This window comes from Silurus meridionalis, chromosome 11 (genome assembly GCF_014805685.1).
Source record: "Silurus meridionalis isolate SWU-2019-XX chromosome 11, ASM1480568v1, whole genome shotgun sequence".
Taxonomy (NCBI): Eukaryota; Metazoa; Chordata; class Actinopteri; order Siluriformes; family Siluridae; genus Silurus; species Silurus meridionalis.
In genome coordinates, this window is record NC_060894.1 from 15,454,470 (window position 1) to 15,471,186 (window position 16,717).

General features: G+C 38.5%; 1 protein-coding gene across 1 annotated transcript in view; it reads left to right on the top strand.

The window, feature by feature from the left end:
* The window catches only part of hlcs (holocarboxylase synthetase (biotin-(proprionyl-CoA-carboxylase (ATP-hydrolysing)) ligase)), a 32,804-nt gene extending 17,054 nt beyond the window's left edge, over positions 1 to 15,750 (top strand). The window contains exons 7-11 of the mRNA XM_046861344.1: positions 9,484 to 9,551; positions 11,731 to 11,891; positions 12,539 to 12,653; positions 13,274 to 13,487; positions 14,738 to 15,750. Of these exons, the coding sequence (XP_046717300.1) occupies positions 9,484 to 9,551; positions 11,731 to 11,891; positions 12,539 to 12,653; positions 13,274 to 13,487; positions 14,738 to 14,909 (730 nt within the window). The 3' untranslated portion in view covers positions 14,910 to 15,750. The remainder of the gene's footprint in view (positions 1 to 9,483; positions 9,552 to 11,730; positions 11,892 to 12,538; positions 12,654 to 13,273; positions 13,488 to 14,737) is intronic.
* Positions 15,751 to 16,717: the final 967 nt, after the last annotated feature.

Genomic DNA, 16,717 nt, shown 5'->3' on the forward strand with positions numbered 1-16,717 from the left:
ACTGGCTGAATCAATTTCAGAAGTGAACACATAAGTAGGCCAGTCAAACACCTTCTTCCTGGTGTCCGAGACTAATTAACACACACATGCCCCCACACATGCCCACTGCAGACTGAGGCACTGCTGTTGTCCCCCATTGCTGCAATCAGCGTTTGTTTTAACAGCGAATCCGAAATCCAAACGGACACTGTGCGGAATTAGACTCCGTTTCCTGTGAAAACACTAACGCTGGGTAAAGAGAGGGGGGGGAGAGGTTCACAGTTACTAAAGCAGCAGGTTTGTACATAAAGCAAAAGTGGTCCAATTGACCTTGCAGACTCTTCGACCAATTATCTAAAATTGTAAGCAGATGCTACAAGTCCTTATTTCATATTCTTATTCCTCAGTCAGTGCCAGATGGTCCAAGAGTTTGCATCGACACTAAGCAGTGAAAGTGAGTGAAAAGTAGAGATGATTATTATTTACCTAGATTACACCAAGCAATCCAACAGCTACTATATAATGGTGCTGAAAACAATTGAATGTACGTTGACCTGATTTTTACTCTGATTGAATTTAAAAGAATCGATTTTATTTCGATTTTTTTTATTTATGATTTTTGAAATTCATATTTGATTTCTGAAATTGTTAAAGACACAGCCCTATATGAAGTTGCATTCTTTTTACTAACCTTTCACCTGTAGAGATGGGGGTGGGGGATTGGAGGGAGACAGAGAGAAGGAGGACACTTACTTGATCTAGTAATGGTGAAAAATTCCGATTGATCAGCCCTGAGCTCCTGTTTGAAAATGATAATGTGTGCGGCTGTTCAGAAAAGAGGATTATTCCAATTAATCGCATTTACAGATCAGAGCTCTTTTATCGATCATCGCGTTTATGCCTGCCACTGATCAATACTAAACTGCTTATGTTAAGTGAGGAAAAATCCACTTTTAAAGATGTGCACTGATCCTAGCAGTCAGCATGTTTTTTTTTTTTTTTTCTTTCATAATTTCATATCAAGCCAAAGGTATATGGTTGATGTATGCTAGAAACCCAGAAATATTTCAGATAACCGTTATGATTAATGGTTTAATTCGGATAATGCATTCTAATGATTAGCGATGGCTGTTGCTATCCACACCAGGGTTGTAAACACTGTCCAATTTACAGCTTGGTGTTGGACAACTTTATCTAGGCTTATTAATACGGAGTGAAAGCCTAAAAGCAGTTTTAGCAGAGTAGGAGTAAGGACCTGGCTAGGCAAATCCTGCTTTTGTTTGTGTATGTGTGTATCCCTCTCTCTGATCTCTCTATGATGGTGGCCATGTGTTCTCTGACCCTCACCCACACCCCCTCTCCAGTCAGTGTGTAAGTGACCCTTTGGGCTCAGCAGTCTGTGATCTGCATTCTCCCACACATGATGTGCTCTCGGCAGTGAAAGCTATCCCTCCTCTGAGGAGTTCTCTCTCTTTCAGTCCTTTTGTGTTCCTTTGTTGCGAGCGTGTTGTAATCAGGAGTTTGACAATGGCAAGACAGAAGAGGCTTCCAGACAATTCTGTCTTTCAGGAGGCCTGGTTGCTGCTCATTCGCTGAAAACTCTGTGCTTTTACACACAGCCATTTGTCCCCTTTCTTCTTCTCCTCACCTTGTGCGTGTTGGTCACAGGGTGGTCACTTTAAATAAGGATCTAGGTGCAGCCTATGACCATTGTACAGGTATCTGGTTTTTCAGAGCTGATGATAAGACAACTATGATCTTCTCTTCTGCTGTACTGCGTTTCAGTTTTCTTACATTCTAATGTCCTTTCTCTGTAATGTCGAAGTTTTCACAGGCATCAAACTGGAGTCAGGTTTTCCTTTCTATCATTGTAGCATTTATATTTTTTTACAAAATGCAAAGTTTAGCCACCTGTGCTCTGTGCTTATGGCCAGCAGCATTCATATTCTCCAGTGTCTAACTGACTAAAGACATCTTTGCCAAAAGTATGGTGAGTGGCGCATACCCACGAGCCTGATACGTTTGTTGGATGGACGCTGACAAGCATAGTGCAGCCGGATTCAGGTTTTCTTTCATTCATTTGTCAATCTTCTCCTTTTCGCTATTGCATAGTGCTGCTAGCATTTTTTTTTTATATTTTTGTAAGCCATAAATGCCTACATCTGCCAAAGAAACTCAGAAAAAGCACAAAGTTAACTAAATCAATTTCTGAGAGGATTGATGATCTGGAGGCAGATTTGGTTTAACCAATAGTGTGCCACATAAAAAGTGACAAACACTTTTACAAAATAAAGCTCTATTTCCAAATGTGTTATGGAGAGTAGGAATTTGGTGATTAATGTTATTAATTGGGCAACATTGTTATATAGAGTATCAATGAGTCCTATCAACAGTGTTGCAGTAAAACAAACTCCACTGAAGGTCCACAAATTTCTTTGCAGCTCACGGATTTCATTAAAGAAGTTCAGGGTTCTGTTTAATGTACTTACTTTATTCCGAAAGAGGTTTGCGTCATATTCTAAATATATGAAACTGTAGTTTAAATCATCTAAGCCACCTTGAGGTAACAGCTCCTGGTGAGGAGCCTGTGGCTAGACCCTGGGATCACATAAACTTTTGGCATTTCTTAAAGAGCTATTCTGTCTTCATATGCTACAATTCCACATGACCTTCCCATGGTCTCTTCCCCTTGTTCTGGTGCCTAGTACACACCCTGTGGTGTTACATAGAGCAAACAGTGGTCAGTGTGTCTGCTAGTTTATCACGGGGCAAAACCGGGACAAGCTAACTCCTGGCAGTTGTTATAGACGGGTTTGATACTTGGATAAAACCTGCCCAATGTCCTAAATTGGGGTTATATGAAAATTTTATCCTTGCAGTGTCCCAGGGTTCCCAGAACCACCGTCGGACATATAGCAAGTGCTCTATGGAAGGCTGATCAAATTTAGCGATACATGTATAAATGTAGTCAGAGAAAATAAGGCAACGATAGCCCTTGCAGAAAGATTACATTTAGCACATTTCATCAAAACTATAGGAACTGATGACTAAGCAAATTGGACATGTAGTTTATTTTCTGCTGAGGCAGGTCAGCAGAACTGCTGCAATAGATTGCGATATGGTAAGCGAGGCGATATATCAGGATATTTCTTATTTTAGGAATAGGATATAATTTTAGGTGAGCTGTCATAAAGAACACACCACCATATGCAGACCATAGCAAAGAAAGAACAAGTATATCACCAGAACACATTTACATTTGCATTAATTACATCTAAAATCCCCTTAAACATACCATGAAACCTGTGCCACCCTTACCCATATCACCCCTTAGTGCAATCAGATGTTTTGCAATATGTGACCACATTGTACCTAACATGGTCAATTTTTTTATTATTATTATTTATTTATTTTTAAACATATGCACATTGTCTTTAAATACACCTTATATGAAGTGGGATTGATGATGATGGTTGTATTATATTATTAGTATTAGGCTAGTAGTAGAATCTGAGCGCTCACTAGTGTTTAACATCTAAAAGCAACAATCCTAGGGAGGCAAGGAAATAAAGAGCAACAAAAACTATTATTTAGTCTATAAAGTATAAATAAAAAATGCAGTATTTGTGCTTTGTGTATATAGCATTGTTGTGTATATAGCAGTGTTCTTTTTTTTCTTTTCTTTTTATATTGTCGATATGGCAAACAAAATATTGCGACGCTAGCGGGTATTGATATTTACTTACAACCCTAATGATGGTCTTCCTGGAATGGCAGTATAAGATACACAGGCTGCATTTGTAGTGAAACTCATTTATTCTCAATGTCCCAATTCACAATTGCTGATTGTGGGCTTATTCTTCGATCCTCCAGCTCTCCTTTGGAGAAGTGGGAAGTAATGAAGTACAAATATTTTGTCACTGTACTTAAGTTGATTTTTCTGATATCAGTACTTCGATATAATAATTTTTCCGGACAACTTTATTACTTTCACTCGCTACATTTTTTTACACGAATATCTGTATTTTACTTTAGCTTGAATCTATTTAGTGACATGATCAATATTATTTTCTTCTCACTGCGTGGCGTTTTCAGCCCATCAACTTATATGGTGTATCATTTCCTGGCTCTCACACACCACAAACAGGCTTGTTTACAAAGCTAACAACGAACACTGCAGAAGGCAAAAAGAAGTATGGGGGTAACGTGGATGAGACAGAGGGAGTCAGTGATGGAAACATAAATGGGACCAGAGACATTCCTCTTCACCTGATCATCATCATCTCTGCTCTGCTTGTGTTCTATATAAAGGTTGATCAGCCTGGAAACATTTATTAGATAACATTTTTAGTTCTTTTATATAAATATATAAATATGATTTGAGGTCCAGTTGCCAGCGTGACGCTAAAACAGGTAGTAGTAATGGCTACTTTCTTACTTGAGTACATGTCAGAGCCCAAACTTTCACTTGAGTGAAAAAGTATAGTCAACTTTTACCAGAATCTTTTAAAACATTAGTATCTGTACTTCTACTTAAGTGAAGGATGTGTGTACTTTTACCATCTCTGCTCCTTTGTGGTCATTATTGGGAATTTTTCTAACGTGTTTTCGGGTTCCTTGGACGCGGGCGACCTCTGAGCTGCTTGGTGGACGTGCTTTCAAATTGAGATTAACTTTGTTGGAATACTTTAGACTGCATATTACAAAGCTCACAGACTTGAGCTCTAGGTTATTATAGATTGTCCACTTCAGCCCCTCAGACCCCTCGACTTGCCCCATACACACACACACCCCTTCGGCCTCACAGCTCTTATTGAAGGTGCCTCTTTGAGCCAGTAAGAATATTCTGTTTATGAGCGAGTTGTTTGAGCTCATCCAAGCCTGATCTCATATTTGTGTAGCAGAAATTAATTTAATGCCACTTTGCATGCTAATCTGACAAGATTGATTTTAACTGGACAAAGACAGAGAAAGTGAGAGTAAAGTGCAAGAGAGAAAATCCACACTGGATGTATTATTTTTGTTTCTCTTCTTACATTGCATTCCTTATTTGGTAGTCTCTTTTTTTCCCCTTGTCTAACCAATTTACCTTTTTGAGCAATTGCTAAATATTATTTTTGAAATAGATAAATAAATAATACATTTAAGCAACCATTTCAGTGTACTGTATATAGTCAAGGGACAAATTATTGTCAAAATAGCTGGCAACAAAAGTGAGTACACCCTAAGTGATAACACCTCTATGTCGTGTAAATATGCAAAGCCACATGTCCTATTCATCATGTTTTTGTATGGTTGAAAGGACCATACAAATGTATATCATGTCGGGGTGTAACGTACACGTATTCGTACCGAAGCTACAGGGTTTTCAGTCGGTACCGAATGCAATCCTTTTTGTGTGCGGAACATAGATATTTAAAATCCCTCAGGAACGTATTAAGTGGCAGACCACAAGTTTGTTTAGTCTCCGCCTCGCACTTTGAGTGCATTTTAAAAAATATATATATTTATTATTATTATTAAACCAGAAAACATACACAACAATGCCAGGGCCATTGAAGAATCCATAGGGATTGCGTTACTCAACTACCAGAAGTGACTATTACCCTGTATTACCCAAATGGGGTCTAACAAATGTAAACTATTTAATAAAAAATTTCCATTTATTTAATTTTAATCATTCCAATTTAATTGATTACTCAATTTAACGAATATAATAAAGTGTATTGCATTAATAAAATTATATATAATTTTTTTATTTTATATTTTTTTTACACATCCAATTTATTCATTCAAAGGGAAATGCTGGCCACACACACATACACACATACACACATACAGAGCTGTATCATACGCCCCCTTAGGTGTTCTTAATTTAGTCTTTGGCACAAGTACGCTGGTGCGGCAGTATGAGAGGTCGCTCCTGGCTCTCCTCTCACTGTTAGCTGCTGATGTTCTTATTAAAAGTTCATTTTGCTTGGCTGAAGGAGCACAGAGAGCCGTCTGGGCCTCTCGTGCACCCTTGTCGCCTCTTGATTTGTAAAGCAGCGGCGCTCGTCACGATCCAGCACTCGGGGTTCTCTGGTGGTCCTGCCAAACAGCGCAAGCTCTCAATTATCCATGGCGCTTGGCCTCACCGCCTAACCGGCCTACACCGCCTCGGGGTCAGGATCCTACTGCCTACACCACACACCACACTCCCAGACACAGGAAAAATCTGTTTGTCTCTGTCTTTCTTTGTCTTTAATTCCATATCTTTTAACAAATAAGCAGGAAGGTGATATAGTTAACTAGCACAATATTGGTATTTGTTTTTTTTTCCATCATTATGCCTTGGCTCTTTTTCAGCACCTGAAGTCACTTGAAGGTTGTCCTGAATCCAGTATGCATTCCTTTTATGTTGTTTAATTGATATTTGAAGCATAATTTGGAAATTGCATCACGTGCCAGAAGCGGCTATATGTTTTTTTGGGGGTTTTTTTTATGTTACTGCCACCCACATGCTGTGTTTTAGCTGCTTTTTCCTTGTCCTGGTAACCCATGATTGAGGCGTTTTGGCTGCAGGCTTTTACAATATGTCCAGTTTAATTAGCGTGAGTTTTAGCGAAGAAATTCCTAAGTCTACAAATTAGCATTTGGTTTCCTGCACCTTTTCCTCGACCACTTTTAAATATGCATTTCTCATAAACACTTATTTGTCTGCAGTGATGGCTAAACTATTACAGTTCTATGAAGTAAAATTCCAAGAATGTGGTTAAGTATTCATTTGCTATTCAAATAAGTCTTACCAAACTGCCAATTTACTGTAAGCAGTAACATTATTTTTCCTTCAAAAAAAAGGTTTTTTTTCTTCTGTGTCTGGCTCTTTGGCTTATAAGGAAAGTGGAATTAAAGGAGCAGTGTCTGCATTATTTTCAGTCCTTCTTTCAGTTCTTCTCGAAGTAGATCTACAACCACAATTCCAAAGAAAAGGTGATACGCTTTTTGCATATCTTCACTGAGGTTGTCGATTTTTATGTTCTCGGTGAGTTATCAAAATAAAAGAACCTGTTCCAACAGGTGCTGTGTGGGAGTGCATTTAGTGTCACATTCTGTTGTGAATAAAATGTTTTTTTTTTTTTTTTTTAATTTGCTAATGGTATGTGATGATAAACTGGATAATCCCTGTACTCTTTAGTCCAGAGGATGCGGTGGTAATGGTTACTTAAAGGAATTTCGATCTTATTTGGATTTGTTTGACCACAGAACAGTTTTTCACTTTTCCTTAGTCCATAAGCTTTTTCCCTAAAAGTATGGCAACGTTTCGGGATCATGTTCACATATGGCTTCTTCTTTGCATGATAGCATTTTAGCCTGCATTTGTCTGCATTCACAGACGATGATTTCTGGAGGTGCTTCTGAGCCCATGCAGTGATTTTCATTACAGAATCCTACCTGTTTTTAACGCAGTGCCACCTGAGGGCCCAAAGATCAAGGGCATTCAATATTGATTCTAGCCCCTGTCCCAAGCGCATTTCTCCAGATTTTCGAATCTTTTGATGAGATATTTAAAGTCTTTGCTGTTTTTTGTTAAGGAACATTATTCTGAAATTGTTCCACAATTTGTAGATGCAGTTTGTTGCATATTGGTGAACCTCTCCCCATCTTTTTTCTGAGAGCCTCTCTACAAGACTCTTTTTATATCTTTTTATTGAGCTGTTGCCAATGAATCTATGAATCTGTGAAATGTTCAAGGTTTTTTTTTTTTTTTTTTTTTTTTTTTTTTTATTTTTTTTTTTTTTTTTATAAAGTGTAATTTACTTTTCCAGCCTTTTGTTGCCCCGTCCCAAATTAGTTTGAGACACGATGCAGCCATCAAATTCAAAATTGTGTTTCCTTAAAATGCTACAGTTCTTCAGTTTGAACGTTTAATACGTTTTTTTTTTTTTTTATGAATAAAATATGGGTTATTGAGATTTGCAAATCACTGCATTCAGTGCATTTTATTAACGTTTTTGGAATCGGGGTCATATCAACTGTCGGTGTTCTTTTATGTTGTTTTTTTTTTTTTTATCCAGTGAAGATAAAGATATCACTGGCTCTAATAGAGTTGCTCCCCAAGCCTCCTGTTCACAGGGGCTGTTTGGTCTAGGAATTTAACGGATTATAGGACTGCATTTTAAAGTCTGTGTCTCTGTAACACTGTCTCTTTGCATCAGAAAGCCCTGAATTACTGCCCTGTGTCTCAGCCTCCCAGGCTTTGGCCAAGGAAATTTCTCCCTAGTTAAGCTCTTGTGTAAATTTATATTCTGTAAATGACAGATCACACCAAGATTCCCTCCAGATTCTTGTGTGTGTTGCCTCTAGCCACCATGGAATAAGACAAATGTCCAATCTTAGATACAGAATTTTTGGCTCTAGTAGCAGCTTTACTTTGACGATTGATTGCAAATATAATGCATTAAAAACAAAATCCCCCACCACACTTTATTTTTTTTGTACTTTTTTTGTTTTTTTATTTTTAATCTTTCGACCGTGTGCCTGACTAACAATATGCCTTTGTCTTCACCAGACAGTAATCAGCATTGGTGAATAGTAGTATTGCAGTATGCCCAGCATTTTCCATGCAATGTGGCGAGATGAACAATGATGCGTAACAACATGGCCAGTTATTTGAAAAGAGCAAGTAAATAGATGTATTAGGGTGAATTTGTTGAATGGTTCTGCCTTCATCTTTACTGTTTTGTATTGTGTTGTGTTTGTTATTCTGTAGAGACCACGAATAAAGCAAAAATCAATTAAGGGGTTAAATTTCACATATATGCAACGGTTAATGTTTATCCCTGAGTGGGAAATTGTGTCTGCATCTATCTTAACTAAATGTGCACTCCAAGCTACTGTTTAATAAATATTAACCCAGAACAGACCAGCATCTTCTCAGTATAGATATGCTTCTGTGATATAGAGCATGTATTAGTAAAATCAAGTACAAAATAATACACTTTTTTTGTCGTTCATGTTCCAGTATTTGTATTTTGTATCTATTATTTGTATTTGTATCTATATCGTTTCCTCAGTCTCTTTTTGCACTCGCAGGTTTCCCCTTTATTGACCTTGTGTCTTAATTCATCGTAGCATTTGGCAGAATAATTATCTGTTTGTTCAGCAATTAGAGTGAGATTGACACCTGAGTGTCACCTTGCTGTGTGGCCCAAGCAAGTGTGTGTGTGAGTGACACAGGGTCAAGTGGACGATTGTTTACTTTAGTGGGGGTGTTATTTGATGGGAGCACTGGGCTAGAAACCCTTAGATGGGGGTCAGAGTTCAATTAAAGTCCAGTGGGTTGGGAACGCCACAGCACTGAGCTGTCAGCTCTTCAGTCCAGTCAGTAAGAGATATATACATTCTTCAAGGTGAAATTCAGTTCGAATGTAATAATCCATAATGTAGAAAACTAGTAGTGTTAGTGTATTTTTTTTTTTGTTTATTTGATTCATTTATGGCTGGTATTTTTCTTCTTTATAGATTGATGTTGCAAATACCTGAGGATCTGGGGTTAATTGCCGTGGCAGCACGTCAGACGAAGGGTAAAGGTCAGTCACTGGTATACTCCACTGTTCGTCTTGGGGTCCTATGGATTCCATTTTTAATTTGTTGCTCTGAAATCTGTTTTTACGTGTTTTTCACTAATTTTTATGACTTTAAAAAAAAAAAAAAAAAAAGATCTTTTCTGTCATTTAGGTTTGAATATTGTCATCATTGGTCAAAACTCCCTTGTGTTTGTTTTCTCTTCCACATAATTAGTAGTTAAATAGCATGAACTATGATTGTCCTTCTTTTGTTTTCAAAGCGTTTAAATAAAAACTGAAGCGCTTATAAAAGAAAAAAAAGAAGTAATTTTGTTCTGTTATACTATTGGCAGTTCACATACCAATAACCATGAAAGGTGAAGAATTATTTAAGCTCTATAAGAACATTATGCATCTTTATGTATAGCTAATAATATCATAGTATATCTTGGTTGAAAAGCTGCATGTATTTCTTAAATATATATGTTGTGATAATGAGAAAAGAGTTTTAATATCCCTTACATTTACCCTGAAGCACTGCAGTTGTCAAATGCACACTTAGCATACCCCAATCAGCCATAACATTAAAATCACTGTGAGGCGACATGAACAACATTTGATTAACAACATTGATTACAAGGGCACCAGTCAAGATGTGGCTTACAGTGCATCCGGATTCACAGCGCTTCACTTTTTCCACATCATGTTACAGGCTTATTCCCAAATGGATTCAATTCATTATTTACCTCAAAATTCTACTAACAATACCCCATAATGACAATGTGAAAGACGTTTGGCTGCAATCCTTGCTAATTTATTAAAAATAAAAAACTTTGTACCTTTGGCACCAATTACAGCCTCAAGTATTTTTAAGTATGATGCTACAAGCTTCATCTATTTTTGGGCAGGTTCTCCCATTGTTCTTGGCAGAACCTCTAAAGCTCCTTCAGGTTGGCACAGCTATTTTCAGATCTCTCCAGAGATGTTCAAACGGGTTCATGTCTGAGCTCTGGCTGGGCTGCTCAAGGACAATCACAGAGTCGTCCTGTAGTTATATAGTAACTTTAGTCCTATAGTTACTCCTTTGTTATCTTGGCTCTGTGCTTAGGGTCGTTGTCCTGTTGGAAGATGAACCGTCGCAGTCATTACAAAATGTGGAAAAAGTAAAGATTCCGGATGCACTGTATGCAGCGAATGACCATTCAGTTCACCTACAGTGGGAATGTCAGCATCATAACTGGACCATGGAACGCTGGAAGAATGTGGCCTGCTCAGATGAATCATGTTTTCTTCAACAGCATGTGGATAGCCATGTGCATTGGGGGTGGGTGTTACTTACCCTGGGGAGAAATGACAACAGGATACGCTGTAGGAAACAGACAAGCTCTTGGAGGCAAAGTGATGCTCTGAGCAAAGTACTGCTAGAAAATCTAGGATCCTAACATTCATGTCGATGTTACTTTGATATATACACTTAAACCCAGATTTCAAATAGAATGAGCTTTTGCAGGATGTGCTGGACAAACAAGTCTGACCTTTAGAGGCATCATCTTGCACCATTCAGGTATTGGAATTGGATCCGAAGGTCATGAATTCAAATTCCAGCCACTTCCAATCCAAGCTAAAACCTCTGGACCCTTGAGCAAGGCCCTTAACCCTATAGCTGATCAGTTGTATGAGTGAGATAAATGTAAGTTGCTCTGGATAAGGGTGTCTGCGAAACACTTCCTTACTGTTCACTCTTGATACCTATGTTGTTCGACCTTTGGGGAGATGGTAGCTTAGTAGTCAAGGAATTGGAATTTGGATACAAAGGTTATTAGTTCAAATCCCAGCCACACCAAGTTGCCACTCCTCGGCCCCTGCAAAAGGCTCTTAACCCCATAGCTACTCACTTGTGCAAATGAGATCAACGTTTTTCGCTCTTGATAACAGTATATATGTACACTATAAATGTAAAGGATTTGCTCCTTGATACCAAATACCACAGCATGCCTTCAGAGATCTTATGGATTCCATAGATTGACATGGAGCTGTTTTGGCAGCACAAGAGGAACCTGCACTATATACACCAGGCGGTTTAATGCTACAGCTGATCAGTGTGTATGGTATTACCGTTCTCAGTCTTCCTTTATCCATGCGTACCGTTTGTGTGTCTATTAACATGCTGGGGTGTGTATCTTGCTTGTTTGTTGTACTGCAGGACGAGGAGGAAACACGTGGTTGAGTCCGCTGGGATGCGCCATGTTCACATTGCACTTGCGAGTAGCAGTAAACTCCCGACTCGGCCAGAGGATCCCATTCCTGCAGCACTTGGCCGCTCTGGCTGTAGTGGAGGCAGTTCGCACACTGCCTGGATACCAGGTACAATATCACACTACCCAGATATGACACGCACACACACTCTGAAATAATACGACCCCACAGCTAGATCTCCCGAGCAGGTGCTGCTGTCTAGATTACTAATCAGAAATGTCACAGTCAACTGCAGAAGAAGGCTTGAGGCCTTGCATTGGCCCCCACACACATGGACTCGTGTTTGTGTTGCCGCTTGACTGGAAACATGCAGGAGTGTTGGATGTTTGAAGCACTTCTCTGCAGCATGTGTGCGAGTGAGTTCACTGCTGCAAGCTCTCATACGTCCCGCAGAGGAATGTTCGTGCGCTCATTCACCGTGCAGGAAGTATTATGGGATGTCGCAAGCATAACAAGCAGCACTCCTTATAATAATAATAATAATTTTTTTATACACACATACTGCATTTAAAAGTTACATCTCAAAGTGCTTTACAAACATAACAAAGGAGAGAATGAAAATAAAGAAACATCATACATACATAACAAAAATAAAAAATAAATCGCCTGAAAGCTTTCCTGAAAAAAAAAAAAAAAACGTTTTAAGAGCAGATTTAAAAACAAAATGGCAGAAATTAAAACAGGAATTTGTCTCCAATACGCTGGTGGAACATTCTGGTTAAATATCGCTTTTTGTTGTTGTTGTTGTTGTTTAGGACATTGACCTGAGAGTGAAGTGGCCCAATGATATTTACTATGGTAACCTGATGAAGCTGGGGGGAGTTTTGGTCACATCAACGGTGATGGGATCCACCTTTCACCTTCTCATTGGTAATAACTCTAAATATGAACCTTATTTCTAGTATTAGATAATGTTTAATGTTTGTTGAGCTGTATTGAACACTGATTTGACCAATATTGTAATAAATTATTGAAATTCACAATATTTTCTGTCAGATATTATCATTAGATTGACATATCGATACACTGCACTGGAGTTATGGTTTATACCACTGACTAATATCAGTAATGAATGTATGAAGTCTGAATATGCTGTACCATTTCTTTCTTATAAAAACTCTCTTAGAGTTAATGAACGTAACAAAATTATAAAGAATTTTTAATCTTAACAGGGTTTTTTTTCTCATATAGGTTTACTATATTGTAATATAATATTTCTGCCATATTGTACACTTTATTAGTAATTTATTGTTCAGCTGGATCCGATGTTCTATATTCCAGCTGAAGTGTATTTTGACTACATGTGGTGGTGGTTTAAATACTTTATTCTTTTTCTCTCGGCATCCATCCTGATCCTGTGGGTTTAACATGAGCGCATAAACCTCTCCCTCCCTCTCTTTCTCCCTCTCTTTCTCCCTCTCTCTCCTCTCTCTCTCTCTCTCTCTCTCTCTCTCTCTCTCTCTCTCTCTCTGTCTGTTTCTATCTGCTAGGTTGTGGGTTTAATGTGAGCAACAGTAACCCCACCATCTGCATTAATGACCTGGTGGTTCGGCAAAACCGTGAGCGAGGGAGCAAGCTGAGTCCTCTAAGCCCAGCACAGCTTATGGGCCGCTCTGTCACTCTGCTAGAGCAGCTCATTTCTGAGTTTCAGCTGCATGGTCCTGAAGCAGTTCTACCCATTTATTACAAACGATGGGTCCATGGGTGAGTTTATCATGCCATTTATTTATAAGTATTTATTATTGATGAGACTGATCAGGTATAACATTATGACATTATAACATTAGGACCAGTGAAGTGAATAACACTGATTCTTCATCATGGTACCTATTAGTGAGTGGAATATATTAGGCTACAAGTGAACATTTTGTCCACAAAGTCAATGTGTTAGAAGCAGGAAACATCGCCATGTGTAAGGATTTGAGCAAATCAGGTTTTGTGTGTATATGTATATAAGTGTAATATATATATATATATTTGTGTGTGTGTGTGTAAAACTTCCCTTGCTCAAATTCTTTTACATGCCCAGTTTTCCTGCTTCTAACACATCGACTTTGAGGAAAAAAAATGACCCTTCCATCATTAACAGCATTAACTTCTTCAGCAATTTGAACCGCAGGAGCTCGTCTATTGGACTGGACCACACGGGCCAGCCTTCACTCCCCACATGCACCCTGTTGCCGGTTCACCACCGTTCCTTCCCTGGACCACTTTTGATAGATACTGACCACTGCAGACCAGGAACATCCCACAAGAGCTGTAGTTTTGGAGATGCTCCGACCCAGTCGACTCGCCGTCACAATCTGGCCCTCATCATACTCGATTAAATCCTTCCGCTTGCCCATTGTTCCTGCTTTTAACACATCAACTTTGAGGACAATATGATCACTTACTGCCTAATGTATCCCACTCACTAACAGGTGCCATGATAAAGATATAATCAGTGTTATCTCTTTTTTTTTTTGTTAAACATTTTTAATGTATATTATTAGTAAAACCAAACTCAAATAGAGCACGAAGACAAAAAATTCCTGCAATGGGATTATTGCGTTTTTAAATTACCGAACTTTTTGCCAGATTTGTTCATCAGGGCGGATTTTGGTGCTTGATTTGAGACTTGGCGCATCAGTAAATCAAACGTTTAGTGATTTAAAAAAAAAAATTATTTTAAATAAATATCTGAGTAAAGAAAGGACGTTGGGAATAAAATGTTTTGCACTGAAGGCTTTATATTTATTTATATTTTTGATAGAAATGGTCAAACAGAAATGCGTTCTGCATTAATCATGCGTTAATAAAAGTTTATTTACCACATCTCGAATATATATGTGTGTGTGTGTGTGTGTGTGTGTGTGTGTGTGTGTGTGTGTGTGTGTGTGTGTGTGTGTGTGTATGTTTATAATATATATTTATTTATTTATTTATTTATTTCTAATGATTGCTGGCGTTTACAGTGGTACAAAGGTGCGGTTGTGGAGCGAGGATGGTCCTGAGGCTGAGGTGGTAGGACTGGATGATCACGGCTTCCTGCAGGTGAGCTCTCAGGACCAGGGTCTGGTGTCTGTTCAGCCAGATGGAAACTCCTTCGACATGCTGAGAAACCTGGTCATCACCAAACACAACTAGACTCTGTATTCGCACACAGCAGGATTAAACACTGTACCAGGGCATGTAAGAAGAAGAATCTCCACAACAATGACAGATTTTAATTATCGCTGACGTTCGGGAGCAGTCACCCTCTTTCTGGTCATGTTGTTTTGATGTGTAACCTATAAATTTAATTTTAAATACATTAGGTCTATAACGGACCCCAGATTAGGATTATGGTGTTGAGTTTAATATAAGACAAATAATTATAAATGTTATTATATTGCTAGACCAATCTTTAATTGTTATTTATAATTGAAGTTTCATTTTAAGAAAAAAACTACAACTTAAACTAATTCACTGGGATAAGAACATGTCTGGTTAATATAATTGGATGATTGGGGCTTCTTAGTGTATAGATTATAGAGTCTTTTTGCTATATACACACTTTGCAACACGCTACAAGATACCATCAGATTGTGCATGTTTGGAAAAACCCATAACTAATTGCTGAGACCACAATAAAAAAACAAGCAAACAAATTAATTAAACTGTTAGTATAGCTTGCAGTGCACACACAAGTGTAAACTTTTCCAAAGTTTATGTCCGTGTGTGTGGAAACATAAATCTTAGGGGTTCTTTTCAAACTTGGTTACAGTGGTTTATTTTAAAGTCTTTCTACGTGAAACTGACGCACTTAAGAGAATATTCAAATTGCTTGTGACTTCGTGAGAATACACAGTAATAAGGGTATTTAATATTTTGTGATCTAGCCTTTGGATACAGATGTGAATTTCCTTTAAGTACTGTATCTAAGAAGTCATTCCATTGTTTTGTAGTTGTTATTAATTTCAAATAAAAAGGATTTAATGACTGAAAATGTTAAGTTGTCAGTATTTTTTTTTTCCAGGTCTGCATTAGACGTCGAGTATTTGAAAAGTGAGGTAGTGCAGTAAATAAGCACTCCTCTATCTGGCAGTCGCTGTAGCTTTCTCTCTTTCCTTTTTGGCCCAGCAAACTAAAAAAAAAAGTGTGTTCAGCCTTGAAATGTGTGTTCGTGAGCAGCTACAGTGTGGCCACTGTATCCTGCTGCTCCCTCCTCCTCCTCTTCTTACAGCCCGAGTGGAAGTGATGAGGTGCGTTAGAGGCTGGTGGGCATGCAGGTGGACTGTGTGTTTTTTTGTGTATGTGTGAGGGTTTAGGTTTCCTGTGCTCGTCTGGGTTCATCCTGGTCTGTTGAAGATCACCTCATCTGTCGTTCACACCTCCTGTGCTTGAACCTTCCCTCACTGTGATGAGGTGAAAACGTTCGTGCGAGTCCTGCTAACCTGTCCGAGATCCTTCACCTCATTACAGGCCCATTCACTTACTCCCATGTCCTCAAACACACACACATACACACACACACGGCAAAGCTGTCCAGGAAGAAGGCTCTAGTAACAACACACTGTATTCCTCGGATTGCTTCAGCGGTGAGGGAAAGGAATTTTAAATATCTGTGCAGTAAGTTAAAAAAGATGGTTGGCGGTAAATGCTGTCACTACAGAATGTGTAACAGTTGTGAATTACCAGCGATCCACTGAGGGAGCTTTGTGTGTGCAAAATAAAGAAGCTAATTTTTTAGCGTAAACAGGGTAGCTATCATATTATCCGCCCTCCCCCGCCCTGCCTAATCCCCGCTTTATCCTCTCTGTTTTTTTTTTTTGTTTTTTTTTTGGGAAAGGTCATTAAGCAAATAGCTCCACTCAGATCCATAAATGCCACTTCCTCAATATCCTATTAAACAATTTCAGTAGGGAGGTCCTTTCAGGTCAAACAGGATCTATCCTTTTTAATATTGGCTGCAT